Source organism: Plectrocnemia conspersa, unplaced genomic scaffold, assembly GCF_051122295.1.
Source record: "Plectrocnemia conspersa isolate PC_06_02 unplaced genomic scaffold, ASM5112229v1 ptg000004l, whole genome shotgun sequence".
Classification (NCBI taxonomy): Eukaryota; Metazoa; Arthropoda; class Insecta; order Trichoptera; family Polycentropodidae; genus Plectrocnemia; species Plectrocnemia conspersa.
Window position 1 is genome coordinate 11,820,556 of NW_028277168.1, and position 27,832 is coordinate 11,848,387.

General features: G+C 34.0%; 7 protein-coding genes across 11 annotated transcripts in view; 3 read left to right on the plus strand and 4 right to left on the minus strand.

Annotated features, from left to right (window-relative positions):
- Nucleotides 1-717: 717 nt before the first annotated feature.
- On the minus strand, nt 718-2,299 carry arg (arginase). 2 transcript variants are annotated; one of them, XR_015809410.1, is made up of 6 exons: nt 2,066-2,299; nt 1,723-1,914; nt 1,475-1,661; nt 1,300-1,410; nt 1,078-1,215; nt 718-1,012 (listed from the first exon to the last, which is right to left on the minus strand). XR_015809410.1 is itself a non-coding variant. In XM_088184906.1 (6 exons), exons 1-6 carry the CDS (start codon nt 2,226-2,228, stop codon nt 768-770), a joined length of 1,026 nt encoding a protein of 341 aa, XP_088041032.1. In that variant the 5' UTR covers nt 2,229-2,299; the 3' UTR covers nt 718-767. The 2 variants fall into 2 exon arrangements, 1 of the variants encoding a protein (XP_088041032.1); XM_088184906.1 differs by having other exon boundaries at nt 1,078-1,205.
- A 2,669-nt stretch (nt 2,300-4,968) lies between these two features.
- On the minus strand, nt 4,969-7,666 carry LOC148235919 (zinc finger CCCH-type with G patch domain-containing protein). Its single transcript, XM_088184904.1, has 10 exons — nt 7,542-7,666; nt 7,281-7,466; nt 7,095-7,199; nt 6,889-7,029; nt 6,728-6,822; nt 6,541-6,652; nt 6,294-6,465; nt 5,733-5,893; nt 5,494-5,664; nt 4,969-5,438 (listed from the first exon to the last, which is right to left on the minus strand). Exons 1-10 carry the CDS (start codon nt 7,587-7,589, stop codon nt 4,989-4,991), a joined length of 1,641 nt encoding a protein of 546 aa, XP_088041030.1. The 5' UTR covers nt 7,590-7,666; the 3' UTR covers nt 4,969-4,988.
- A 365-nt stretch (nt 7,667-8,031) lies between these two features.
- Rrp4 (exosome complex component Rrp4) lies at nt 8,032-9,446 on the plus strand. Of its 4 annotated transcripts, none has more exons than XM_088183950.1 (6): nt 8,032-8,095; nt 8,196-8,338; nt 8,403-8,640; nt 8,713-8,847; nt 8,915-9,085; nt 9,158-9,446. In XM_088183950.1, the coding sequence occupies exons 2-6, from the start codon at nt 8,214-8,216 to the stop codon at nt 9,368-9,370; spliced, it is 882 nt and encodes a 293-aa protein (XP_088040076.1). In that variant the 5' UTR covers nt 8,032-8,095; nt 8,196-8,213; the 3' UTR covers nt 9,371-9,446. The 4 variants fall into 4 exon arrangements, with proteins under 4 accessions (XP_088040076.1, XP_088040074.1, XP_088040077.1 ...); XM_088183951.1 differs by having other exon boundaries at nt 8,036-8,117; XM_088183948.1 differs by having other exon boundaries at nt 8,915-9,446.
- A 1,496-nt stretch (nt 9,447-10,942) lies between these two features.
- Nucleotides 10,943-12,946, plus strand: LOC148235921 (uncharacterized). The gene is made up of 2 exons (XM_088184908.1): nt 10,943-11,636; nt 11,707-12,946. Exons 1-2 carry the CDS (start codon nt 11,032-11,034, stop codon nt 11,738-11,740), a joined length of 639 nt encoding a protein of 212 aa, XP_088041034.1. The 5' UTR covers nt 10,943-11,031; the 3' UTR covers nt 11,741-12,946.
- A 1,272-nt stretch (nt 12,947-14,218) lies between these two features.
- LOC148235922 (cytoplasmic 60S subunit biogenesis factor ZNF622) lies at nt 14,219-15,903 on the minus strand. The gene is made up of 6 exons (XM_088184907.1): nt 15,505-15,903; nt 15,252-15,428; nt 15,033-15,187; nt 14,823-14,966; nt 14,634-14,762; nt 14,219-14,573 (listed from the first exon to the last, which is right to left on the minus strand). Exons 1-6 carry the CDS (start codon nt 15,847-15,849, stop codon nt 14,462-14,464), a joined length of 1,062 nt encoding a protein of 353 aa, XP_088041033.1. The 5' UTR covers nt 15,850-15,903; the 3' UTR covers nt 14,219-14,461.
- A 735-nt stretch (nt 15,904-16,638) lies between these two features.
- Cdk5 (Cyclin-dependent kinase 5) lies at nt 16,639-18,194 on the plus strand. Its single transcript, XM_088184298.1, has 2 exons — nt 16,639-17,385; nt 17,459-18,194. The coding sequence occupies exons 1-2, from the start codon at nt 16,725-16,727 to the stop codon at nt 17,695-17,697; spliced, it is 900 nt and encodes a 299-aa protein (XP_088040424.1). The 5' UTR covers nt 16,639-16,724; the 3' UTR covers nt 17,698-18,194.
- A 6,290-nt stretch (nt 18,195-24,484) lies between these two features.
- Galphao (G protein alpha o subunit) overlaps nt 24,485-27,832 on the minus strand; it is a 69,399-nt gene continuing 66,051 nt past the window's right edge. Inside the window, exons 5-8 of the mRNA XM_088184910.1 lie at nt 25,649-25,777; nt 25,442-25,571; nt 25,136-25,289; nt 24,485-25,060 (exon numbers count right to left, since the gene is read on the minus strand). Coding sequence (XP_088041036.1) covers nt 24,873-25,060; nt 25,136-25,289; nt 25,442-25,571; nt 25,649-25,777 — 601 coding nt within the window. The 3' untranslated portion in view covers nt 24,485-24,872. The remainder of the gene's footprint in view (nt 25,061-25,135; nt 25,290-25,441; nt 25,572-25,648; nt 25,778-27,832) is intronic.

Genomic DNA, 27,832 nt, shown 5'->3' on the forward strand with positions numbered 1-27,832 from the left:
TTACTTCAATAACATATTAATTCAATGCCTTAACAACCAACCGCTTTTGATGAATCCATATTCATCAGTAGCATAATAGTAATATCAACCTTGTTGATTTATTTTTTGCGATACATGATATTTAATCCACTTTAATACAGAATATTTAAGGATTCAACTAAATTATTTAATAAAATTAACGTGCTGCAGCTGACATCATATCTTGAATCAAGTATTTTTTACGTTGATTATTGTAAGTATTTTAAGTTTATGAAAATTATGTATTTGAAAAAGCTGTTTTAGGGGTTGTGATGGTGACGGGTGGCAATTAGACACAGATTGAGCCGCTGCAGTAGTATATTTATTGAAGATTAACGGTGCTTACATTAAAAAGGGCGCGCGCGCGACGGCACGCGTCCGAACCCTTGCGGGCTTGCCGGTAGAGAGAGAGAAAACCGTCACGCCAATGCTACTTAAGCGCCGACCAGTTTTGGCCATAACAAATCTATATTGGCCCCCATACTGTTAATGAATCTACTATAGAGATATATTAGATTATACAATATAGATTGTTATAATTTCAATAATTATAAAAATACTTATCTAAATTCAGTAGAAGTTTCAAATGTTATAGTCTATTTATTTTCAACAGTCATTGCGCAATAATATCAATCTATAAATTAAAACAAGACACAGCTATTCTATATATGTAATGTTACAAACAAGAAAAAACTGATAAATAGAAAAAATGTTTATTTGGAGTTTAATGATACATTTATAACAATATATCATTCAGAATTACCCTTAAATGTTTGAAGGGGTAAATCGTTTATTTTATTAGTAGACATACCCCTTCGATCGAAACCTAACCCTGCTTTGATAATAGCTATTGCAGCGTCCACAGTATGTTTAACGTCCCTTTCAGTTCCAATCATCGGATTAACTTCGACCAAATCAATTCCACGTAAACGGCCAGTATTAAACACCTTTTCCATTAAATATATACCTTCACGTAACGTTAAGCCACCACGCACTGAAAACAATTTATATGAATAATTAGTTATCAAATTGAAATTGAATAGATTCAGTGACAATTACCACATGTTCCTGTGCTTGGAGCTTCTAGAGCATCCAAGGAATCAATGTCAAAACTGACGTGTATTGGTTTATTATGTTTAGGATCCAAGTATTGTAATGCCATGTGTACTACCGCATCAATTCCATATCTAAAAAATACTTACAAATGCGATAACATATTTCTTTGTAGAGAAACCATTAAACCTGGACATATCTAGTCGTATATATTATTCAATGACTCACTTTTGAATATCTTCCATTCCAAATGCAGGTATACCATATTTTTCAATGGCCACTTTCTCATACTTATCGACTGAACGGAGTCCTATATAAGCAAGGTTACGGATTGAAAATCTGCAATAATATTTGTTATAGTAGTACAAAAAAAGCTTACAACACCTATTGCATATTTTCAAACCTTGGAACTTGCCAATCCATTGTCGGCAAATATGGCCAATAATCAGACAGCTCTTTCACAAGTAACGCCACAGGCATTCCATGCACAGATCCACTCCCCGATGTCTTATTTGTGTTCAAATCGGCGTGAGCGTCCACCCACAAAACCACAACATTTTCATTATGATTATAATGACCATCAACCGTACCTGCAATTACAAAATATTATTTATCAAGTTAATATTTATAGATATAATAAATAGATCATACCAATTCCAATAGAATGATCTCCGCCGATCGTCAAACATATTCGACCATCGTTTAATACTGTTGTAACATTTTTAGATACTTCTTTAGTACAAGCTGAAACTTGAGCGAGCTCTAACATATTCTCAATGTCTGTATCCATCTGAGGTATATCTTTAATGACTAAATCGCCATAATCTTTTACATCTATTTCATCTGTTAATTTAACAATAAAATCATCAAGTAAATCAGTATTAATTTAATTAAAAGTCACAGTAAGTATTATTGTAACTAATAGTTTCATTTCAATGATTTAAAATTACATTACAATAAATTTCATAATGAAATTCACTTATATTGTTATTACCTATTTCCATGAGTTGAGCTAAAAGACCAGACTGGCGAATTTTTTGTGGTGCTAAACTAACGCCAATCTGTTTCTGTCCTTTCTCAAATGGAACACCGATTATTCCCACTTTGGTAGAGTATCTCATTGATTGAATAACTCGGTTGAATATTTTAAAGGACATCTTAAAACTTGGTATTTTTAATAAAATTCAAGTTGTTTACGTGATATCACTGGCTATACTATTGATGTAATGAACAAATATAGGAAACGTTGACAAATAACCTTGAACTATAGATATAATTGGAAAACGAAAGAGAAAGATATATATTTTGCACTCCTCACACTGTGATTAACTTTAAAAATATAGGGATGTTCAATATATGTTATTATAATATGATACATATTTTACAGATTAATGTATTTAAAATAAATACATATAACATACACATACACCATGTTAAATAGAATCAAAGGGCTCGTCCATTCGGAGTAAATGGCATCCCGGGCGACTGCTCGTACATCCCGCCCCTCGGGGTGGGCATGGTTGACAGTTCAGATGATATTTAAGCCCTGACGCAATGGAAACGCTCATTTCCGAGCGTTCCCACTGCAACTGCGTCGACGCGATTTTACTGCTTTTGACGTGAATTTTTTACTTCTTTTTGCGCCCTCCTATTAACTAAAATTCGGTTTGAATATACTTTTACCAATACTCTCATATCAGAAGTCCATAGTAATATCAGTAAAGATAGCTATCATATTTTTAAAACATAGTGTAATATCCAAGTTCAGACACACTCGACTTCATGAAAGTTTTAACACTAATTAGTTTTAGAACTTTAATGTCATGCGAAACATTTATTTGCTGTTCAAACCCAAACCTTCTTCTCACTCTAAAAGTGAAGCACTAAAACTATTTACAGTTTTAGAACTTTCATTAGGTCATGTTGGGTTTGCTAAGTTCGTGTAGGTTAGGTTTGGGTTTGAACAGCAAATATACGTTTCGCAATTGTCAAATTGAGTTTCATTAACGGTATTGAACAACATATAATTTCATTAGTGCTTATCAGTTAAATTATATTTTCGCTAGTAGAAATATGCATCTACTGGTGACAATGTATTTGGACTTCACTAGTGAATATATAACCTGCCAGATAAATTATATTTTCACTGATAAAAATATATATCTACCGGTGAAAATGTATTCCAATATGATTTCACTTCTCAGAGAATTTCTGGTTTAGCATCAGGGAAATCATTTGAGCAAAAGTTAGTCAGTGGTCGTTTTTTCTTAATATTTCGATTTCATTAAAATTCATAGTATTTCATTAAGCGACATGCATTTTTCTTGCAAAATTCAAGGGCGTTGGGGCAAATGCCTCCACCTACCCCTCCCTACCCAAATGACGTACCTTACCAACATCTTTAAAGACGGCTATTTTTACTACTTCTCTGCCACTGCAAAGACTACAATCTGTTTGTTAAAAAATTTTTGACATTGCCGTCCGATACTGACACCTGAATTACATCTGTATATTAGTATATCTGTAGGTTACCAACGTAGGTTTTTATTAGCTACTTAATGGTACATTACGTGACAACGATTTATTTAAAATATTGGCCGTAATTCTGGAGAGAAGTTCACGGATAGTGCTGGATGGCAAAAATATCAGCTGTTCGGCTCGCGTTCCAAAAGGGTTGATCTTGGCTCGGTTCTTGCTGTGGTGGATGCTCTGCGGACGTCCAGGGGTTCTGCGACAGGACGAAGTTCCAGGCAGGCGTCTCGTAAGTCTTCGCTGGTGTAGGGTGGACTTGGGTGAAGCTGCTTGCTCCCGTGCCGATGGCAAGAGTGATGTGATTTTGTATGGAAACTCCAACCCCTTATATAGTAGACTTCCGTCAATATTATGTTTCCCACGGTTTTTGGTCCTCACGCAAGTGTAATTTTTCTCACGATATCGTCTCCCTTGCAAGGTGCAATATTCATCATCCTGGATTTTATTATCAAATAATCCGTGACGTATTAAAAGTAATATGTCGTTTCCCTTTTTGCGTGGGATTGTCGGTTTCAGACTAGTTTGTTTATTTTTAATCCAGGAAGACGTAAAATGTTATTGCAAATTCGCCTAATTTTGGTCGCACTTGATTAGCAGATCCGTGTGTGGGCGAGGGGTCGATTAGACATGGGAAACTGTTTCATCGCCTTATCTGAAGAATATTTTAATTAAGACGACTTAAAATAGCGGTTGTTAATTTTTTATATCGCTGTTCCCGAAAGCTCCCCTATTTCTTTGTCGCGCTTGATTAGTACATCCGCACGTCGGCGAGGGGTTGATTAGATATGGGAAGCTATTTTAGATTCCATATTTAAATGTGACCTAAATATGTGGTCCCCGCATATCTAATAACTTGTGTAATAAAAATGTGTACCGACAGATCCTAAGCAATTTATTCAATCACACAAATAAAAACAACTATTCGGAGACTGCATATTAGGTCTATGGTTTATGAAGTTTGGATGATTTTGTTACACCCCTGGTTGATATCACGGATGTTTTCTATTTTAGTTTTATAAATATAAGTCCACTAAAGTCAGTTTTATTCATATATGAATACAAACATATTCAAAACTAAAACAAAAACATTTTAGAATACTATTTCATGTGATCAAAAGTAAGCAAATGATACAAGTTTGGTATTCTATTTTTACAAGCATAAACTTTTTAGTAGTTACCAAAACAGTTACAAAACAATATTTAATATATTCTAAAAATTTCGCGTATCACTATACTGTTTATGTTATTGACCGTCTCTCATGTTCAACCTTAACCTCTTTAACCTTATTATCAAATTCATAAATTTAAAGATATAAATATTATAATACATTAACTGTACCATTCACATTAAAATAAAACCAATTATTGAATACGAGCGTTTATTTTTAAAATATAGTTAATTTCTTCTTATCTTTTCTAAGATTCTGTTCATTTGTGATTCTATTCTCCTTTAATTGCAATTCTTGAATATCGCTCAATTTAGAATTTAACTTAACAGATAAACCCCTCTGGACATCGGCACTACCCTTGTTTCTCAAAATGGAATTTTTCAACTTCACAATATCCCTCTCGACCTTTTTAATATCTTCGGCCAATTTCAAATGTTCAATATTGAGATTTTTACAAGTGGACGATTTAATATTGCTTTGAATCTTTTGCCGAGTCGAACTCTCCGAATCCGGTTCATTTGAAGAGTTACTGCTTTGAGCCTTATTCGAGAGTGTGTGATTGAGAAAATTAAACACAGTGTGCTGCTCTCTCGCTTTTGCTCTTTCTTGGGCTTTCCTTTCTTTCTCTTCCTGTTTCTTTTGTATGCGTTTTAATTTCTTCTCAGCCTAAAATATATCAAAAAAAATATACTAAATAAGCTCATATAAATATAAATATAACCTTAATCGGATCATCAATCTCAGTTTCTTCTCTTAAGATCATACAATGATCTAAAGATCGCCCGGTAGGTAAGACACGGCAAGGTATAGGCTCCATAATTCCGTCACCGTATATACCCAATCCGTTACCGATTACATATCCCATTTTGATCATCAATTTAGATCCAATTCCCTTGTAAAAGTATTATTATTATTAATTATTATCAAATAGAAATATTTTTAAAACATGTTTATATCTACTCTGGTATGTTTTTCCCAATCGCCTAATTTCACAGATGAGTTTGCGGTGTTTGTAAGACTTTTTTCAACAAAATATGAATCATCTTGTGACGTTCCGGGGGTGTTGTTTAATTCATCATTATCTGAGTCGTCAGAAGAATCGGTAGAATCAGCATTTGAAACTATAAAAAGGAATATTATTATATGTATGTTCAACATGATAAATAAATATATTATTAATTATTCAGATGATACAAAAAAATTAAATATTTGAGTCACCACTTAGCGTCAAAGTTGCTGAAATATTATCAAGATTATTTAAACTGTAAATAAATGCATGAATACGCTCCCCAAACATAGGATCTAAGCTGCTCGATGATTAAATCACCCAATAAAGAAACATAACTATAATAGTTCCACGGAAATGAACCCAAAATGAAATTAATTATTATGCTAATAAATAGTCAAAATAATCAGAACAATGAACAGTGTGTGTGCTTACGTAATCTTATTAACAAAAGTTTTACTTTTAAAAGATAGACCAGATTATTTTTTTATACCTAATCCAAATGAAATACATACCCAACGGAAATATTTCACCAAAATCGACGGTATAGTCGTTCTTTCCTCCAGATTTCAATAAAGAGTTGTTCTCTAACTTCACACTGCACAAATGTTTTTCATTATGCACAGAAGTTACAATAGCCCTGTGCCAGAGTAAATGTTTTTCACCACTCTTTCCATAAGATTCGCCCTGAATTTATAACAAATCAAAATAGCAATTAATTCAATCACAGATTAGGTACAACTGTGATGAGGAATGTGTTACATCTTTTTGCTTAATTTTTGCCAATACTTTAGATCCGATTTTAATTGACGAAAATATAGGCTCTACAGCTTCTTGCAATGAAGATAACGGAAATACTTCACCGTGCGAATACCTAAAAACATTCAATAAAATTATATGTATATAATTATACAAAAGTACGCTTTAGTAAAATTATTAAATTATTTACTTGCACGTTTCATCATCAAATTTGCATTCAGATCCTAAATAATATGGACAAGGTATCATTTCTATGTGAGTTGGATTTGTGAACATAACACGTACCTAAATAAATAAATACAAATTATACTATGCATCACCTATCAATATATGTAAAAGCATCTAACTTACTTGAATAGTATGAAATTTGGTATTGTTATCTGGATTATCACGTATCACCGAGCATACCATAGCATTACACAGCGAAGGCTCTCCATCATTATTAGAATATAATACGGCACATTTTAATCCCTCTAGTGAAGAGAGTTCCTCCTAAAAATATATAAATAATAAAAGAAATTCTTTCAATGAAATTTCTCATTAATAATGTTTCATACTTCAATATCGACGTCATTATCGTCTATTTTCTGCTCTTGGGGTGACTCATCCTCATTTTTTTCTTGATCAGTATCATCATACGCTCCACTCTTTGTCATTTCAGCCTGTTATCGATGTTATATTAATAATATTGAATATGAAAATGCTATTTGACTTAATACGGGTGAAATACGTTACTATTATACCATAAAGAGTGCATATTCGTCATCGATCGTATCATCATGCTTACTGGATTTGTTCTGAACGTTTAATCTTGAAATGTTTTCGTTAGTTAAATTTATCAGTTCTTCCAAATCTGACTTAAGTGAGATAAGCGAGTCAAATTCATCGCCTTTTGGCGATATCTTTATAGCTTCGATCACCTGAATCAACTATAAATTGAGAAAAAGTCTAATTTTGCACAAAAAAAATCGATTAAAATTATTGATAAAATTATCGTTTATAACCTGTGCTTCATATTGTGACAAAGATTCCTTTAAATTGTCGATTTCCATACTTTAATTTGTTTACAGTTAAATATAAATAATATTCACCAAGCAAAGAACTGTCAAAGTTGCGCGTTTTTGAACATAAAAACATTTTTTACGACCATGATTGTACATTATTTATTTATTCTTATTCAATAATATTTAAGCCCCATTATTTCAATAATATTTATGCCAAGACTTCTAAGATTTTGTGTAGCTTCACACGTGCTGGATGGATTCGCCCGGCACCAACACCACCTAGAATACAGAAAGGTGTTGCCGGCGCGGCGCCAGTCGAATCATTTACTGGAAGGGAAAAATGAATACAATTTAAAATGATGCTTTTAATATTAGGATGTAAGATAATATAATGTAAGAAAATGTCAATCGTTTTACTCCAAAAACATTGATGTTTGTTGTAATATTTTTTTAATATTAATTTATATTCATTATATTTGACATTTGTAATTTTTACACATGGCAATAAAACTCAACATGAAATATTTATAGGTTATGTTGTCTTCATGTCGGTGGTAAGGATAAGCAAAATGAACTGTTATTACCGATTATTGCGTATAGATAAATTATCAAAATAATATTTTATTATTAACTATAAACTCCTCCATTATCTAGAATTGAACAATAAATACCATGGAAGACACGGTACATATACGTTTAGCATGCGAACGAGTAAATCACACTCTTCCCGGTGACAGAGAAGGATCGCGCATATACACACCGGGAGAAATAATCACCGGTCAACAGGGATTCATGAGGTTCGGTATATTTTCTGTCGATATTGAAAAGTCGGACTGATCGACGATTCACTATTTTCAACAGGGGTCATGGCACTTACACGGAAGACGATGTGATCAAATCGTCCGTCGCCGGTATCGCAGAGCAAGTTAATAAGCTCATATGCGTTAAACCTTTGAAATGTCGGTACGTAGGCGAAGTCGGAGACGTTATCGTGGGCCGAGTCGTAGAAGTACAACAAAAAAGATGGAAAATCGACACTAACTCGAAAACAGATTCAATATTGCATTTATCATCTGTGAATTTGCCCGGCGGTGAATTAGTATGACCTATGATATATCGTTAAAACTTTATTTTTAACTCTAAACCGTAATTAATAATGAAAATATTGCAGCGTCGAAGGTCAATCGAAGACGAAAGAATGATGAGACTATATTTAAAAGAAGGAGATCTCATCAGTGCTGAAGTTCAATCGAGTAACGCCGACGCCGGTTTAAGTCTTCACACTAGAAGTCTCAAACATGGAAAGGTAACTATTAATAATACTTTAGGTAACTATTTTAATCGTAATCGATTAACTTAACTGCGTTCATCAGCTCGGACAAGGAATCATGGTTAAAGTTTTACCTTCGCTGGTGAAACGGTGGAAGACTCACTTTCACAGTTTGCCATGTGGAATTTCTCTCATAATCGGTAACAACGGCTATATTTGGATTTATCCGACTGCCGGCTCAGATATGACCGGTGGATTCGTTCAAAACATTAAGGTGTGTTTTATTCTGCCTGCTTATTGTGTTCATTTTATTTATTTGATTTATATTTTTTTATATAAATTTCAGCCTGTAAGCCAAGAAGATCGAGAATCGATTGCTCGAGTGAGAAATTGTATTTATTCTCTCGTAGCTAGTAAAATTATGCTTTATGACACTTCCATATTGTATGCATATGAAGAAAGCTTAAAGTATGAAAATGCAAAAGATTTAATAATTCCGGAAAACATGTTGGATATTGCCATTTTAACTCAGCATAGAATTTCTCAGCTTGAAGAGTGAACATTCATTTTTTTTTATTATATATATTTTTCTATTGTAAAATAACACAATAAATTATTTTACTGATTTCCGTACATTATATATTATTTTAATTTGTTAATCGAATCACAGCTCTAAGGCCGGTTTCACACGTGGCCGGTCTCTGGCCAGTTTCTTCCCAACTCGACCTATACCCCGTCAACTAGTGCCAGTAATTTAGGATTAACGGCTTCACATAAGTCCTTCCACACATTTCGCGTTATTTTTTTATTTTTGTATGTATTCTACTAAGATAATTAAAAGAGATTACATTAATATAATTAAAATTTCGAGGTCTATTTCTTCCGCTATTGCCTAAACACGAGGAATATATTTATTAATTTTATTACAAGATACCACAATCACTGTCAACAGCCCGGTTCATGTTTGAGTTTTACCCCCACCACACTCAACTCGGTACCCGGCGCCGGACAGTTTAGTGAGCGCGGCCGGCGACAACCCGGCAGTCAGCGTCGGGCCGGCGCCGGGTAGATTTGTCCGGCACGTCTGAAATGATAGGTACTAGCCCATACAACACCATCCCCACTACACGGCGCCGGCCCGGTGCTGGGCAAATCCACCCGGCACGTGTGAAACCGGCCTAAGTCAGTCACCAGAAAACCAAAGGGCAACAATGGCTTCTCATAAAATCATAAATCAACGATGGTGTTTACTGTACGTTTGATAGTAAATCTTGTCAACAAATTTAAAACATTCCTTTCCCAAATACATTTTCATACAGAATATAATTAGTGTTCAAATAAGAAAGGTTACTTTATAAAAATATACAGACCAACACAACAGGAGAAATTATTTTTATATACAGGAAATTTTTGGATGTTTATATACAGGAATTTTTGTTTAACCTACGATAATAAATAAAATAAAGTTTTGAATATTTAAATTTACAATGCCCGAATTCAATCTATTAAATTCAATGAATCATTTGTAGATTATGAGATCCACTGCTTGATCCACGGATATGGTCATGGATTGCAACAAAACGTCGTCCCAAGAAACTAGTAGACATAAAAATGAAAACATCTCAAGAATTCAACTATCTGCTTCAGTATCGTTCGTCTTATCGCAAACTGCACGTTGAGTAATAGTTGACATAATGATTTTACGGTTCGAGCTTTATGAGATATTTAGGATTCTCACAAAAACTTTCCATCGTACATCGGAGTCGGAAAAAAGTGAATTGCTAAAGAAAAAATATTTCTGTCGTACAAAAAGCAGCGAAATTACTGACTAAATACAATGAGTGCGTCGCGTGGCCATATATCCTACAAAATATGTGGTTGAACTCCATTGTACTCAAAATCCATATTCGCTTAATCATAATATCTACAAAAATCCCAACTTTTCATTTAGCAATATTGCTTAAAACTATCCTATATCGTACAATGTTCATCTTTGATTTTACTGCAGCGGCTCAATCTGTGTCTAATTGCCACCCGTCACCATTAAATTTTCAATAAAATGTTTATTGTAAATATTCCGGTACTACATGACAGATATTGAGAGTAAGCTGTGTTCGGTATTACCCCGTTTGAAGTAACTACCTATTTTTACTTATAGCAACATTGCGCAACCGCTCTTGAAGTTTGACAGCTATCTTTTGTTTACATGTAATTTTGACAATGAACTTTATAGAAGTTATTCGTTTAGTTCACGATACTAAGACGGCGATCGAATTTTTACAAAGCAAAGACATTATTCCGAAAAGTAAACTTTGTACAAACGGTCATACTATGACATTGGCGCATTGCAAAGATCCTAGCTGGCGATGCTGCAAACGCATGTGTAGAAAGGAATTAAGCGTGAGGAAAGACACGTGGTTCGAAGGGACCAGACTGCCGCTCACGACTGTGATTTACTTTATATATTGGTGGTCCCGGGAAATGACGACGACTAAGTTTTGCGTTCACGAATTGAAAGTATCCAGTTGCATCGTCGTCGCTTGGAACAATTTCCTACGCGACGTGTGTTCCTGGCAAATCAGTATCAACGAAGAAACCGGTGATTATTTGAAGCTCACGGACATCGAAAAGGAGGAACGGTTGCGTGAGTCGCTCAAGTTGTGGAGTAAAAAGAGAAGGGGGACAGATAAAAATTTCATCCAATCGTACGCGGAAGAGTTCATTTGGAGAACGCAATTAAACGGCAAAGATCCGTTTGATGCCATCTTAGACACTATTCCAAAGTATTGGAAATATCTTCAAGGTCAAAAGGAGATGGAACGACAGTAATTTTTAAGTTTTATTTTAATTATGTCGAATTTCAAAATTTATTTAATAGTTTTTTATATATTAAAGGTTTGAAGAGGATAGCAGTTCTCAAGAAGATTAAATTCAGTGCTAAATTTAGAATATGTAGTACCAAAGACCGCTTCAGTGCAAACTAATGCGCCGGAAGTGAGAGACTGGCCCAGCGAAGTATTCTTGATGCCGCCAAATCAGTGATAATTAATTTAATAAAATATTTAACTCTCCCTGGACAAACAGGGTGCTAAAAATCCCCGAAGAGTTGAGTTGAGAGTTGAGCTCCCAAACCCAAACTAGTTAAAAAATTAACCGTGGCTACGATTTTTATTAAACCAATTTATAATCAGTGCGCCCAGTTTTTCATAATCTTTTTTTCAAGTTAACATTGAGTCATAAATTTAGTATTACTGTGCGAAAAAATTACACAACAATAAACACATTTACGAGTTTCCGCAAAAATTAACCATTCGTGAAATTTCTTAGTACCGTTAACCTTTAAACAATAAAAATTATTCATTGAAATATATCTTAAGAACGTCTTATTTCTGTCTTTATATTCTACTTTCAATACCGTTACATCTCCAATATAGCATAGTTTATTAATTTAAAAAGTACTCATACCATTTTATCAGATACAACCTCTGGCCATAAAGAGATATCTTGAGAAAAATTCAATCATATTTCATTATTGCCTTCTATCTCCTCTATTGATTGCCTTTGAATTACTTTTATTTGTCCACATTCTGCCGGTTATTCTCCAATCTTCTCTTTTTCTTACATCTATGATATTTTTCACACATTGTTCGATATTCATTTTTGAAAAAAAAACAAAGATTTTGTTTAATGTCCATATCCAAATGATTAATCCGCCCAAAATAAATAGTAATTAAAATATTTTGGCACTTACCTAATATATTCATTTTTATCCACTTTTGGATAACCATGCAACACTTTTATAAAGTTATTGGGATCAAAGAGTATTTTAATGTTTTGTTAATGGTACTCTGATTTACGTTTAAATTTACAAATATATTATAGAAAATACACAACTTTAAGGGCGCAAAATCGTATCAGTTATCAGAAGTCAAAAATTCACGTCAAAAGCAATAAAATCGCTTATAAAATTTGAAAAAGCGTGTTTACTATTATACGTATTATTAAATTAAATAATACTACTATTAGCTAATTTTAACTAAACATATATTTTATCTTTTTTATGTTGTAAAAAGTTTAAGTGTTAATTTATACCAATGTGTATTTCTACATATTTTTAATAAACTATTTAAGAACTTAATGTCTTTTAAATTTTTGTTGTGCTGTGTTATACCAGGATGTAATGTCGTTTTATGTAATGAAAGATCCGGCAGTATTTTGACCAGTTTACTGCAATCATTATTATGTAATATAATTACCATCTCTTTCTACAATCTTCTAGGAATCTAGGCAAATCAAAAATTCATTTTTTATAAAATTGTTTCAGTTTTGAGTTTAAAAAAGTTTTTTCCAGAGGGGGGGTTACAAAATTGGCCAAAACTAATTCAGTGGTCGTTTTTTCAATTTCACTATTTCATTAAATGACATGCATTTTTCTGGCCAAATTCAAGGGGGTTCTTGTTCAGAATTCACGTCAAAGCAATAAAATCGTGACGTAGCAGTGGAAACGTAGCATTCATATTAATACTTTTTATAATATTACGACTTACAATAAGTGAGAATCGAATGAAGAACATCTAAACCGAATTTTGACCAATAGGAGAGCACAAAAAACAATTATCTCTTCTCAGAAGTCAAAAGCAATAAAATCGTATTGGCGCCGTTGCAGTGAGAACGCTCATTGCCGAGCATTTCAACTTTTTCTAGAGGGGGGCGAAGTTGGCTAGTAAGTAGCCATTTTTTAATATTTAGATTTCATTCAGATTTATAGTATTTCATGATTAAATTCATATTCATAGCTAAATTAAAGGGGAGCAAGTGGCTCCACCTTACCCCCCCCCCCCCGCCCCTTCAAATGACGTCCATGGGTGTCTGGTGAATATGAGGGATATAATATAACTTTCGAGTAGACTTAATTTTTTCACGAGTTAATTCAGCAGTATGAGGGCAAACGAGTGGCATTGTTTTGGTTCGAGAAGTCATGCAGAACTCAAACTTCTCTTTAAACTTTTCCTGATTTATTAAGGTATCTTTGTGTGTGTGACCAGGAAATTCAAACTCTCCTGGACAATTCGTCAATGGACATCCTTGGATTTGATTTAGCTTCGGACAGCAAAAGGCATGTCTTGTTAACCAGACCTTCATCTTAAAACTCTTTTTTAAATCAAAATTTTCTTAACCACCTCTGGCACTTCCTAACGTTTAAGATGTAAGCACTCCAAATGTTTTCAGTAACAATTTTTGCTTATTAAATGCTCTACCGATGGACAGTTGTTTGCCGTTAATCAAGATTAGGTAAGGAGGACAATTTTTTAGGTGTAAAACCATGAACAAATCTTCAAGTACCGCAGTCCAAAGACAACTGGTTGCAAAACCGGGTACCCCTAATTTAATTAATTAACAACAATACTGTAATTATTTCATTTTATTTAACATTATTTTTACATTATATTCAATTCCTGGAGCTTTTCAAACCTTATTGATATAAGATAACATATTTGTATTGAACAAAATTTTATTTTTATATAATGACCGTTTGAAATGATTGAATTTTTAAAATGTAATGAGTAAAATAAAAATATTTACTCAAATATTTCGATTTAGCATTCAGAGAGAAAAAAATGATATTAAGACAGTTTCAAGTGAAATGGTTTTAGTAGTTACTTTGGACACGGAAATGCTTTTGTAATTTATTTGCTTTAACACCGAGTTGTGCACTCCATTTTTGCTGTGCCCTATGCATAAATCTGATGTCCTTCGCTTTCCTAAAAATAAAAATAAAAATAATATTATGCAAAAGGAAAAGTATTTTTTTAAAAACTTACTTTGCTATCGTCTCGCTCTGCTGAGGCGCCCATCCTAACATACGATACTGGCATATGACACGCTTAAGTTTATCGTCGTTCTTTCGGACTAAAGCACCAGTGTGACCGGTGAGATTCTGTTTGTAGTATCTAGAAATAAAAATAAAACATGTAACACAAATAAATTCCTTATATAAATAAAAAGGTTACCTTAACAAAGATCTGTGTCCGATGACCGCTCCCGATGGTAGTACCAATTGATATTCCTCATCGTTGTTTGATAGTTGCAAGTTGTTTTCCTCTGCGTCTACTTCCATTTCTTCGTCGCCTTGGACATGATCCGGATACGATGAACTAAAACCGATGATAAATTATAAAATACGCATGAGAATATGATATCCTTATATAACGAATATAAACCTGTAATCATAAAACTCGGCATATTCCGCTAAGACGGCACCCTCATGCAGGACTTTACAATGTCCTTTGTCTTTCATATGCCCTTGTGCAGCTTCCTTGGAGTAAAAAGCGCGTCCTCTATCGTTGCACCAAAGGCACATAAATCCTTGAGATACCTAAATTGTATATTTTTATTTAAATTTGTGTCTATTGAATTAATTTCAGGTTTATAATAAATACCTTTTCGCCGAGATATTCCAAAAATCCTTTAACGTCTGTGCAATATTCAGCATCGGGAATGAAGAAGGAATGAGCAGTTGCCATGTGATTGATGTTCTTGGTGATGGTCTTGCTATGACTATCGCAGAATAAGCAATCTGTTGAAAAAATGTCTGTGATTTCTTCGTAGCTGCTCCACTAGCGAAACAAAATAAAAAATATTTCATAATTCGATTTAATACTTATACAAATGTTGCGTGTCGAAGACACTTACATCGTCGTCGTTGTCGTCTTCCGACGATGCGACTTTCTCGTCAACGTTCTCTTCAGCTTTGCTACTGAACTCCTCTTCGGCGATCTTATGCTTCTTGCTGTTGACATGGTTCTCGAACGCGTTCGGTGTATTGAACGTCTTAGAGCACGGATTGCAAACGAGAGATTGGGATTTAATCTCGACTGGCTTCGCAGCTTCGGCTCGGCGCTCGAACTCGTCTACAGGCAGCGGCTCCATGTTCGCCACTCGCCTCTTTAGATTGTATCTGTGCCATTCGCTCTTGTAGTGCTGCCTCTGGGCTATCGCGTCCGACCACGCTGCCGCGCAACTAACGCACGTGTACATGGCTGCGATAAAACGTCAATATGACATTTGTCTATTGCGTTTTCGTTTTCTAGCGGACCTAACACTTAAATAAATGTTCATGTCCACTTAAATTTGTTTTTAATTATTTATTGTATTAAAATATAATATTTAACCAAAACAGCAATATATACTTCATTATTATATTAAAATATTTTCGTTTTTGTGAAACTTTAAGCATGTTGGAAAATAAATAACAAAACCCCTTGAGGTTCTTGGGTTCCGCAAATCACAAGTAGAAAAAATGATTAAAACAAATATTTATGCATTTTGAAACCTTTTAAAAAAATATTTAGTAAAATTTAACTATGTTTTATTTTTAATACGTTCACATCCATATAATTTGTATGTAAAATAAAATTTAAATAAAAATGTTATTTTTTGAAAAAGTAGTTTTAATAACTCATTTTTAGCACTAGCACTTAGATATAATGTAAGGGGTCTGCGATACCGAAAAGGTCGCGGAACACTGCTGTAGATTATTTTATGTACACAAATTAGTTACCAAAAGAAGAAAAATATTAATTTATAAGTTTTGAAATATTCGCGAAAGCTTGGGATAATCAAGAAGCTGGATACTTGGGTAAATTTGATCTGAAAATTAAGTTTATTTTCCAATGTGTGGATGGTTCTTGGGAACGAATTGTAAGACACAGATTGAGCCGCTGCAGTACTATTTTATTGAAAAGTATATAACGTTACATGTTAGAAGTGTTATTAGTTTATTTAATTGCTCTGTTTTAATGTAACGTTTTAGGTGGACGAGAAAGTGGAGGTCAAGACCAACGCGCCAAAGAAAAAAAAGCGTTTCGAAACGATGGCGATGAGGTGACTGACGGAGGAGCGTCGGCATCAGGATGCAGCGGTACGAGAAGCTGGAGAAGATCGGCGAGGGCACATATGGGACAGTGTTCAAAGCTCGGGCTCGGGAGCCCCGCGACGCCGTCGTGGCCCTGAAGAGAGTCCGGCTCGACGACGACGACGAGGGAGTGCCTTCCTCTGCCCTGCGGGAGATATGCCTGCTGAAGGAGCTCAAGCACAAGAACATCGTGCGCCTGCTCGACGTGCTGCACTCGGACAAGAAGCTCACGCTCGTCTTCGAGCACTGCGACCAGGACCTGAAGAAGTACTTCGACAGCCTGAACGGTGAGATCGACGCCGAGGTGGTGCAGTCGTTCATGTACCAACTGCTGAGGGGCTTGGCCTTCTGCCACGGCCACAACGTGCTCCATCGCGATCTCAAGCCTCAAAACTTGCTCATCAACAAGAACGGAGAGCTGAAACTGGCTGATTTCGGCCTGGCTAGAGCTTTCGGCATACCCGTCAAGTGCTATTCGGCCGAAGTGGTCACTTTGTGGTATCGACCTCCCGACGTGCTCTTCGGCGCCAAACTCTACACCACCAGCATCGACATGTGGTCGGCCGGTTGCATATTCGCCGAACTGGCCAACGCCGGTCGACCTCTGTTTCCCGGCTCCGACGTCGACGATCAACTTAAACGAATTTTTAAACTGCTCGGTAAATTTATATCTACTTTTACCTTTCACCGTTTGCAACTGATAACTTATAATATTTAATATAATATTTCCAGGTACACCGACTGACGAAACATGGCCAGGCATAACGCAACTGCCCGATTACAAGCCTTTTCCCGTATACCATCCGAGCATGAGTTTCTCTCAAGTTGTACCTAAACTTTCCGGACGAGGTCGCGATCTTTTACAACACCTGCTGGTTTGCAATCCGAGTCATCGAATTTCGGCCGACGAAGCTATGGCTCACAGCTATTTCGCCGACTTAAATCCGGCCATCAAAAACGATAGATCCTAAATGTACCATAACTTGTGTATTTTTATACAGCTCTCAATCTAGTCCTTTTTACATTGTGTAATTTTTTATATGACGATGAAACTCGAGACATGAACTTCGTTTTAAAGTATTATATTGTGATACGAATTTTGAATTCTTATAATTTATTTTTTACTTGGATTGTATCGCATTCCTTGTGTTTTGTATTATGTAATAAAAAAATCAATAAGAGATGTAAGGCCTATCGTTTATGTTCAAGCGATTTATGTTGAAACCGTACGAGTGTTCGACCTGAAATCGCAATGTAACATAAGAAAAGGAAACTTTTGTTATATATAATGTAAATACTCATAGTATGATTTGTTATTTTATGTCATTATTTTAATGTTATTTTTAGGATTGAAATCTAAAAATTGTGCAAATCGTTATTGTGACACTGTTTGTTTGTTACGTTACGTTACTTTGAAGTCGTGTACCTTGAAAATAATTTGTACGTATAATAAAAGTAATCGAATATATTGTATCGTTTATTATACCAACACAGTTGAACTTTTCTTTGCATTGCAATTTCAGAATAACAGAAACAAATCATAAAATGTCTTGCTGTGCGAATATGTGATTTTGACAATCTTAGGTGTAAATTGGCTAACTCTTCAATTGTAAACTTCACAAAAATCAACTGTTTGATTACTTCTAGATTAATCAAGATCAGTTATATTTATATTATTGCTTTCAGTGACATATTTTTAATTATATATATATATATTTTACAGTCAAAAATGTAGCTAGCCAATGATCATTTAAAAGCTGTTCATATTATGATGACATTTTCTTCAATAACGTGTTTTTAGCGAGAGAAAAAAAATACAAAATTTCTCATCGCTTGGCCAAAATATGTATCAAAAAAAAATATTTTTTGAAAGAATTCTTCAAAGTAAATCTATATTTAAATAAAAGCACTACAAATACTTAATATTTTTCCATTTTAAGTCTAATAACACAATATTTAAGAATCTATAAAGCTTCCTATCATATTCTTCAATATCTTAACTGATTCACTATCTAATTTTCTAATAACAAAAAATCTTATAATTATGTCATTTTTAATTTTAAAGTAAATTGTCTTTAAAACCTTATGAGAAAAAAATCCTGAATTTTACTACCTATTCAAATAAATCACGATCTTGTGAAAATTCTTACTATGAAGTCAAATTAACCATATCATTTTACCTTTAAAAATATAATATCAAGTTTTTATACGTCTTTTTCTCGGTAGATAGCAATATATGGTTCATTACAGCGGTACAGAGAAAATTAAGTATTTCACGAGCCTTTTTAATCCTACTTCTAATGTAGTCTTACTCTAGATGTGAGGGATATATCTGGTTTGGAGTCATTCTTCATTGATACCATAATATTTAGAAACGATTTTCGGATTTTGCTGCTGAGTTGTCAGGAACATTATTTGGAAGGGGGGGGGGGCATTTGCCTCCCTTGAAAATTTGGCCAGAAAGATGTATGTCAATTAATTAAATTCTATGAATCTTAATGACATAGAAATATTAAAAAAACTGAAATGATGACTTGATTCTAAACCAGAAATTCTTGGGTTATCCCTCAAATAAAATCTTGTAGTCCAAAATACAAACTAAGCCAACCCATCTCTCAGGGGAAAATAAGCAGAAGAAGAACAGACAGACGTCGCATTTCGCATATTACTCCATAATTTATCTGCACTTAGATAATAAAAAATGTTTTAAAAATATGTTAGCTTTACTTACTGATATTACTATTTTCATACCAAATTTTGGTTAATAGGAGGGTGCAAAAACAATTATTGGCCTGGGTTCAGTGGCGTAGCTATGGGGGGGCCGCCCCGGGCGGCACTTGCTTGGGGGCGGCATATTCGCGATGGGATCGTCTAGTGTGGGTCTTAACCCTGAATGTACTAAAACATATATAAATCCACGAATAACAAGATCTTAATAAAAACCAATTTATTATTTTAAGAAATGCTGATTTTATGACCCTTCAATAAATGTATGGGGGGGGGCGGCACATACCCTAGCTACGCCCCTGCCTGGGCTTATTATTTTTTCGTAACCAGTTGGATTTCTCCATGTTGAGTGGTTAATCCCATGATGGAAACCCTCTTCCTTTATCCGGGTTTGGGACCTGTAAGAGTACATGTCCACACTACAGGTGGAGCTGGTTCTATATATTCTATAAATTTTAGAGTGATATGATTATTGTAATCAGTGATGTAGTGGGGCCAGAACGTCGTTCCAGTACATTTTTCCACGACCGGAACGTGTTATACGATTTGTTATTAGATATGTTAAAATTTATTTGAGCTTAATTAAAGTCACCGACATCACAATTTTAAACAGCAAACTTCACAACCCAACGAACAGGTACCCAAACCCAGGGTAGTCGTGTTTGGGTTCATATAAACGGAAATCTCATTAATCATTTTAAAAGGGAGTAGTGTTTCATTGCTCACATTTCTACTCGACTCCGACTCTGTCTCCAACTAGCACCACGAAGAACCAGAAACCAGAGAGAATTTGTTAATAAGTTTACTTTTCTCGGGACTGAGTTTTCTCCTTCGATTGAGACAGTATATTTTCTGCCACCAAGATAATCATCAATTATACGGATAAGTGAAAGAGGGCGTTTAGCTTTGATTAGCATATACATATATCAATCCATCGTGTCAAACAGTGTCAAAGGCCTTTTCTATATCTAGAAGGGCCATGCCCATACCTTTCTTGATATTAATTTTTTTTGATATAAACTCTAATGAACTGGTGTGCCGTTGAATGCCCTGATCTAAAACCAAATTGAAAAATTGAAATAATTTCATTTACTGAAGGTAATAAATAACCTATTTAAGATAAGTCGCTCGAAGATTTTACTGAGCATTGACAGTATACATATTGGTTGATGATAGCTTGAAACTAAAGTACAGTCCTTACCAACTGTTGGGATTTGACATTCTCGAAGAAATGGGGAAGTATCCAATGTTTAGACAAGCATTAAAAGGTTTTACTAGAAATATTTGCAACTTTTGAGGCAAATGTCTTAGCACAATATTATATATTTTATCTGCCCACGGGGCCTTCATGATTTTACATTTATGAGCTGCTAGCCGGATTTCATAAGATTTAATCAGGAAGTCCTAAGAAGAAATCTCTTCAAAAACGTCTTGTGCGCGAAATTCTTCTACGACCTGTAACACAACGATCCGTTTCAGCGTATTTCATATATTTTGTTAAAGCGTGGGACTTTTCGAAATCTAAACCAGAGAGACTCACTTTTATAACTTCACTACAGCGAGGACACTACATCGACCCCAACCACCCTATATTAATACCTGTATTTATCTGTAAAATCTTTTTGGCGTATAATCAGCTGAATGAGTCAAAAGGGTCCAGATTAGAAAGGTAGAATTTTAACAGTAACCGTAAGTATGTGTCAATTTGTCGAACACCCGCATTAAGTGAAGAGGTGTGGCGTCCATCATTCCTTGTTTGCTCTCTTGGTTTCCAGTTGGCAGTAGGTCTTATTCAGTCAAATTTTTCCTAGAAAGCTATCGTTCTCAACTTTAATTTAGCTGACACCAATGTCACTCTTTTATTTCTTAAGTCAGTTATTGCAGACACTCCAAAACATCATGAATCTATTACTCATCTTCAGAAGTGTGCATTTTGTTCTACAGAACTACAGCCAGTTCAAAACTACAATTTCGTGTCGCATGCCTGACTCCTACTGCCACTCTTCAAACAACATGTAAGGCAATAGAGCGTTATTTTGAATTTTTATCGAACTTTTAAGGTTTTCATTTGACTCGCCCTCGTTCGTTTTTATATATTGTCAATAATAACAGGATTGAGGATTAGTTTGCAATTGGGTCCAGTCAATGAAACAATATTTAGGACATCGAAGTGGGCATTTATTTTTCTGCATTCACATCAGAGAAACAGACGTACATTGTGTTTTGATTTACTAGTATCACATCTCTGGCGCAAAGACTTCACATTAACAAGAATAGCATATATAAATTTTTGTTTCCTTACGATTAAATATCAATATGCTCAGAGAACATAGTCACTTCTGAATATATTCAAACTTCCATATAGTCACAAAAATCTTACATAATGTACTATATTTAGTTTTGTGCAAATAAAATCCTATAATATTATTTATTTATTTGATATACAGTTTCAAAGAATGAAAGCTTACTGACAAAAATTACAAAAAACGCATCGTTTACTTCGACACCTCGAACAATTTTTTTTAATATTTTTATGTTATACTTTACTAATACGTAAATATGTAAAAAGCGTCATTTGAAATTTTTTTTAATTATTTTTATTTTACTCAATGGATGACAAATAGGCAGATATAACATTTCTTAATTACATACATATCGATAATCACCTTAAGTTTGTCCATTTTGGACTACACAATTATCCTTTCGATCGTTAATACACTGCCGGCGCGATAACGGCTAGTCCGAGGGACCGGCGAAGATCGCTATCTATATATATGATCTGTCTCGCGTGCGTCATCGCATCGTTTAATTCAAAAACGTGTGTACACTCGACTCGAAATCAAAACCAGAGCGTTGGAAAAGAGAAAATAAATATAAAAAAGATTTGCAGTATCGAATCTCTTTAATCGATTCGGAGACGAGGGTGCGGGTATAACGTAAAAAATACATCGTCTTCGATGCGATAAAAAACTATTGACTAGATAAGTCTAAGATCTCGATACACAAGAATTTATTTTTTACCCACGACTGCAATTTTTTCGGATAATATATATATATTTATACATTCAACGAAAAAGTATATTATAATAATTAATTAGGAAACACGAAGTCAGTAGTGTTTTTATTTACAAAAATACAAAAGGCGATCGGAGCCCCCTAATTGTCACATGAGAAAGTTGCGTTTACAAAAAGACATTCACTCCGACGTGTCCGGATTGCCATGATTTGCGCGAGTCGCTCCGTATCGGCTGACCGATGCGAATACTTCAATCACTCATCGTCCGCCAGCGCGTTCTATTTTTTTAATATAATAAATGACACAGGCGAAGCTTACATAATTAAAATGCAGCACGAGAATCAATAAATCAAAAAATTATATATCATAAAGATAACAGATTATACACATGTACATACAATAAAAGTCAAATTGAGCTTTCGAAAGTTCATAGAATTTGGTTCTGTATATTATTTTATTCCATGATTACATACAATAACTATGATGAAAATTCATAATTTTCACATGTCAAACTATGCTATTATATATAATAATATAATAAATGTACACAATTTGATCATTCTACTATTAATTTTTGTGATGATTTAATATTATCATTCATGTACGTACACACATTATTATACGTACAATAATATATATTCACCGCTTACACATTAACGATAGTTTTTGTATGATTTTAGAATTGTTCTATTGATTATATTTGATGAACATTTTATTCTTACAATAACAAATATGAATATTATAAACATAAATTTGACAAAAAAAATACAAATCTTAACACTACTGAATAATTTATGTTGCACTTTTTAAGCAATTTTCACTTATTTAACTAAACAAGGATACATATGCGAAAGAAACGACTTACAACAAACGAAAAACACAGATCATAAATATTTTTGTACAAAAATAAAAGATTTTCATTGTGCGAATAGTCTCTGAACAAGAACCTTAGCGAATTAAAATGAACATGATCACTATCAGACGTACATACACATACTATTCAATTACGATAATTAATGTTGAACGATGATGGATAATACAGAAACACTGATTTAAATTAATAATACTTCCCCGTTCGTTTAAAACACTTATAAAAATAGAGAAATAAATGGAATGAAATACGTTTCACAGCGAAAAAAGTATTTTATTTAAGAATTAAACGATAAAAAGAGACAGGAATACAATAATCGAGAATGTTACGATTGACACATAAGACTATATAAAAAAATAAAATGCAAAATACAAATATAAATGTGAAAAAGTGATTCGCCAGTAGCTTTTATACTCGGCTTTTACAGATGTATATAAATATACTTTTTCATTTAAATTTGTAGATATTCATATATACACGCACGTCATTCATACATAATATATTAATCATAATTAAAAATATAAAAATAAATTAAAAAATCAGTTCCGAGTTATGACATTGTCGTGTGTGCAAAACTGTGTTATTTTGTGCGTGCGCGTGTATAAACGTTTTGAGACCCGTAAAGAACGTATCGAGAATATAAGAGATGCGGAAGACAAGAAAACGAGCTGCGATCGACAAAGAGCTTTACAACATTCAAATGACAATTTACCTACGTACATATTTATGTATATATATATATATTTATGTATATATATATATATTTATGTATACATATATAAATAAAACAATGTATCTAAGCGAACAGTTACCACTTTGTAAATATGAAATCGGCGCAAATCTTCCACACGTTATATATTACAGAGAAATGATAGCCGAGATAATAATCTAACATTCCTTTTTTATCCATCATTTAAACATTATCAAATACATTATTTTTAACTTTTATTATTAGATATTATTAATTCATTACAATACTTTTATATTTATTTTTAAAATATTTTATATTTTCATGACATTTATACATTTGATCCGTCGATAAAATAAATGTCGATAGTTTGATTCACAAAATAAATTGGTCAAACTGCTGTTGTTATATATGTAAAAATAAAAGATAAAAATATACTAAGATTATGTGCGTGCATTTTATGCATTAGTTTATCCTTTCGGAAGCAAAACGATAACAACATACGTAAAATTCTCACCGACACATCTCAAAGTCAACGGAAACATCGCTTCAATTCCCGACCGGTTCAGATTTAAAGCGTAGTTAAGTAAAAAAAAAATAAACATAAACAACCGATGCATAACTGCGGAGCCATGATTCATTCAAAAAAGTATATTATAACACATTCGAAAAATATGACATTCAATGCCAGCCAGCAGTGAACCGAAGACAACTTAATATTAAATTTTACATATAGACATTGCGCTTAGTTTGGTTGATTCAACAGTTTTTTTTATTTATTTATTCTTTATATATATTATATTATATATTCATAATTAAATAGTTGTCGAAGGTTTTATCGAAATTAATAGAGGCCACATCCGCGTAGATTGTTGGCTATGATTACATCCGTGACGGCGTCGAACACAAACTGAATGTTATTGGTATCGGTGGCACATGTCATATGACAGTAAATCTCCTTCGTGGTAGATTTGTTCTTGGCTTCGAATTGAGCTTGAATGTAAGCAGCGGCTTCGCCGTACTCTTGTGCGCCTTAAAATCATATAAAAATAAATAAATACACAAACAATAAATCATAGCACCGATTGAAGTAATTTAAATACACACCTGCATATTCAGCAAAACATATTGTAAGAGGAGATTTACGAATTTTCTCTTCGAACAGATCCTTCTTGTTCAAGAAGAGGATGATTGAAGTGTCGGTGAACCATTTGTTGTTGCAAATTGAATCGAATAATTTTAAACTTTCCTGCATCCGATTCTGAAATTAAAAAACAATACACTTAAAATAACAAGTTATGAACTTTACACAAAGCGAGAATGGAGTTATTTATGTATTTAACTTTAATCTATAGACCAAAATAGCACTGTAAGTTGCCGAATAATAAATATTAAATATAAGAAGAGCGTTACCGTTGTTTCATCTTCATGCAGCACTTGATCGTACTCCGACATGGCCACGCAGAATATGATCGCAGTTACATCTTCGAAACAATGAATCCATTTCTTTCTTTCTGATCGCTGACCACCAACGTCGAATAATCTGCAAGAAATCAGTTAGTTTGTTACTACCGGTCATTGTTTTTAAATGCATAAACAACAAAAACAAAAGAGCCTTACTTGAAATTGAGATTTTTGAATGAAAAGTGGACCTCTACAATGCCGGTGGTTTTCACGCGGGTCCTTAAGATATCCTGTTCAGTTGGTTGGTACTCCTTGGCTCCGAGCCGATCGAGGTCATCCAAGAAACTAAAAAGAAAAACATGACGAGTTATGCAGTGAATTAAAAATATTATATAGTAGCATACTTTATAAAATACAACATTATTGTTCAATTTATTTATAAAATATTTTATTAAATTTAAATTTGTACTTTCTATGGATACAATATCAGTCGTTTTATAACCATACAAGTCAATAGATAACAATGTAGACCAAATAGCATATTGAAATACAGATCAACTGAGCCATTCTATAACTTGATATTTTAGGACGAATTATATTAAATGCAGATTGATCCATATCATATTACTTATCACATATAATATAAAATATGTATTCGTAGAAATATTGTATCTGCGATTGCACAACAGCTATATAACTGATTTCAATAAAAATGTATTTTTCGTATAAAATTAGCAAGTTTTATTTATTTATTTTTATTATTATCATTAGACATCATGAATTGGCATATACAATTCTGTATGCGAAAGGAAATGAGTCAAAATAACCTACTTACTCCTAATCATGTGATATTGGTTTAGTTTGAAAGTCTATATTATAATCTTAGATTGACTCATACTTATATGTACTTGTTAGATATGTATTTTAGAAACAACTCTTTTATTATTCGTGTATTTTTCCTTTAATAAAAAAATATAAACCGCATTAAATTCTGTAATCAATACCATCTGCATTTATAGAATAACCTAGTAAGAAAAAATTGATCTAACGATTGTTTATTTGCCTTGATTTTTGCATTTCTTTGGACAGATAATGATTATTTCTCTTTGACAAATTCTTTGGAGTGACTTTTTTGTCTGCTTTTCTAGTGTTTAATATATTATTTCCAAGCAATTGAGCACATCTCTTTTATTCACATTAAATTGCTATATTTTATAATTCTTGTTGAGTTTCGGAAAGTTGGTTTAATTTTTAAATTTTCGAAGAAAAGTCATAGGCTGCGCTGACCTACATACATAAGCGCGTCGAGAAAATCGATAGATACTCTGCCGCCGATGGAAAAACGGTTCCTGGCTTTCCCGGAAAAGGAAGAATACGAGTTAGTTACTCGACATCTCGCGATAGTCGAGTGGCGGCGGCGGCGACGTTTCGACCGTGACCGCCGGCGGAGTTTTCACTTTTCGCCGACGACTTTTTCGATGGGGTGGCGTAACAGGTAACGCGGGGGACGCCGCTCAAGAGCCCCGGCTCTGGCGTAGGTCGCCGCGATCCAGATCTAGTCCGGGAATCGAACCGCCGGTCCCGAGCGCCGAGCTCCAGGGCCGAGGGTGGGTGGGCGTGTCGGTGACGTCACGGGATCAATAAGCTCGCGGCGAAGCGGGCGGACTCGGCCGATACACCCCCCTCAGCCCGACGACAAATTCCCGTTCGCACGCAAATATTTATATGCTGCTTGTAATATTATCAAAAGCAGCTAATATATCCACTTGACAATCGTTCGAAAGCAGGCGCTCGTGAAAATATCAGCTTGATATTAGTATTCAAAATCAACGCACAGTCGATTCGAATAAACTTGAATTGAAAATAAAATTAAAGATCCTTTGCGAAACCTTCAAAAATATACGACAACGTATCAGCTCGCGTACTAGAAAATATTCCCAGACTCCTCTTGCGTGTCTGTACTTTGTAACGATGTGATGTAATATTCGTAAACCGGGAACGGGCCCTACCATTCTCTCTACAGACTAATTATTCGGTTTTATTTAATAGTCAGTACATAAAAACATCGTTCAACGCATGACCTCTTAATTTCTGCCATGTAATTGGTCGGTCGCCCCGAGGGGCGGTACCGGTATATGTATGTACACAGCTTGATTGTTTTTTTTTGTTCTAGAGGTACAGTTATCGAGTTCATATATTATATTTATTAAAATCCATACCTTGGTCTACGTGTATTTTTTAATATTATTTATTTCTAAAATAAATATCGTGCTATTTAATTAAAAAATGTTTAATTCTTAGTAGCGATCACTTGATTTCTGCGTTTATTTGCTTTTGAATTATGAAATATATTCTTTGACAGGCAGGGACGTCATTTTGTGGGGGGGGGGGCAGGTGGGA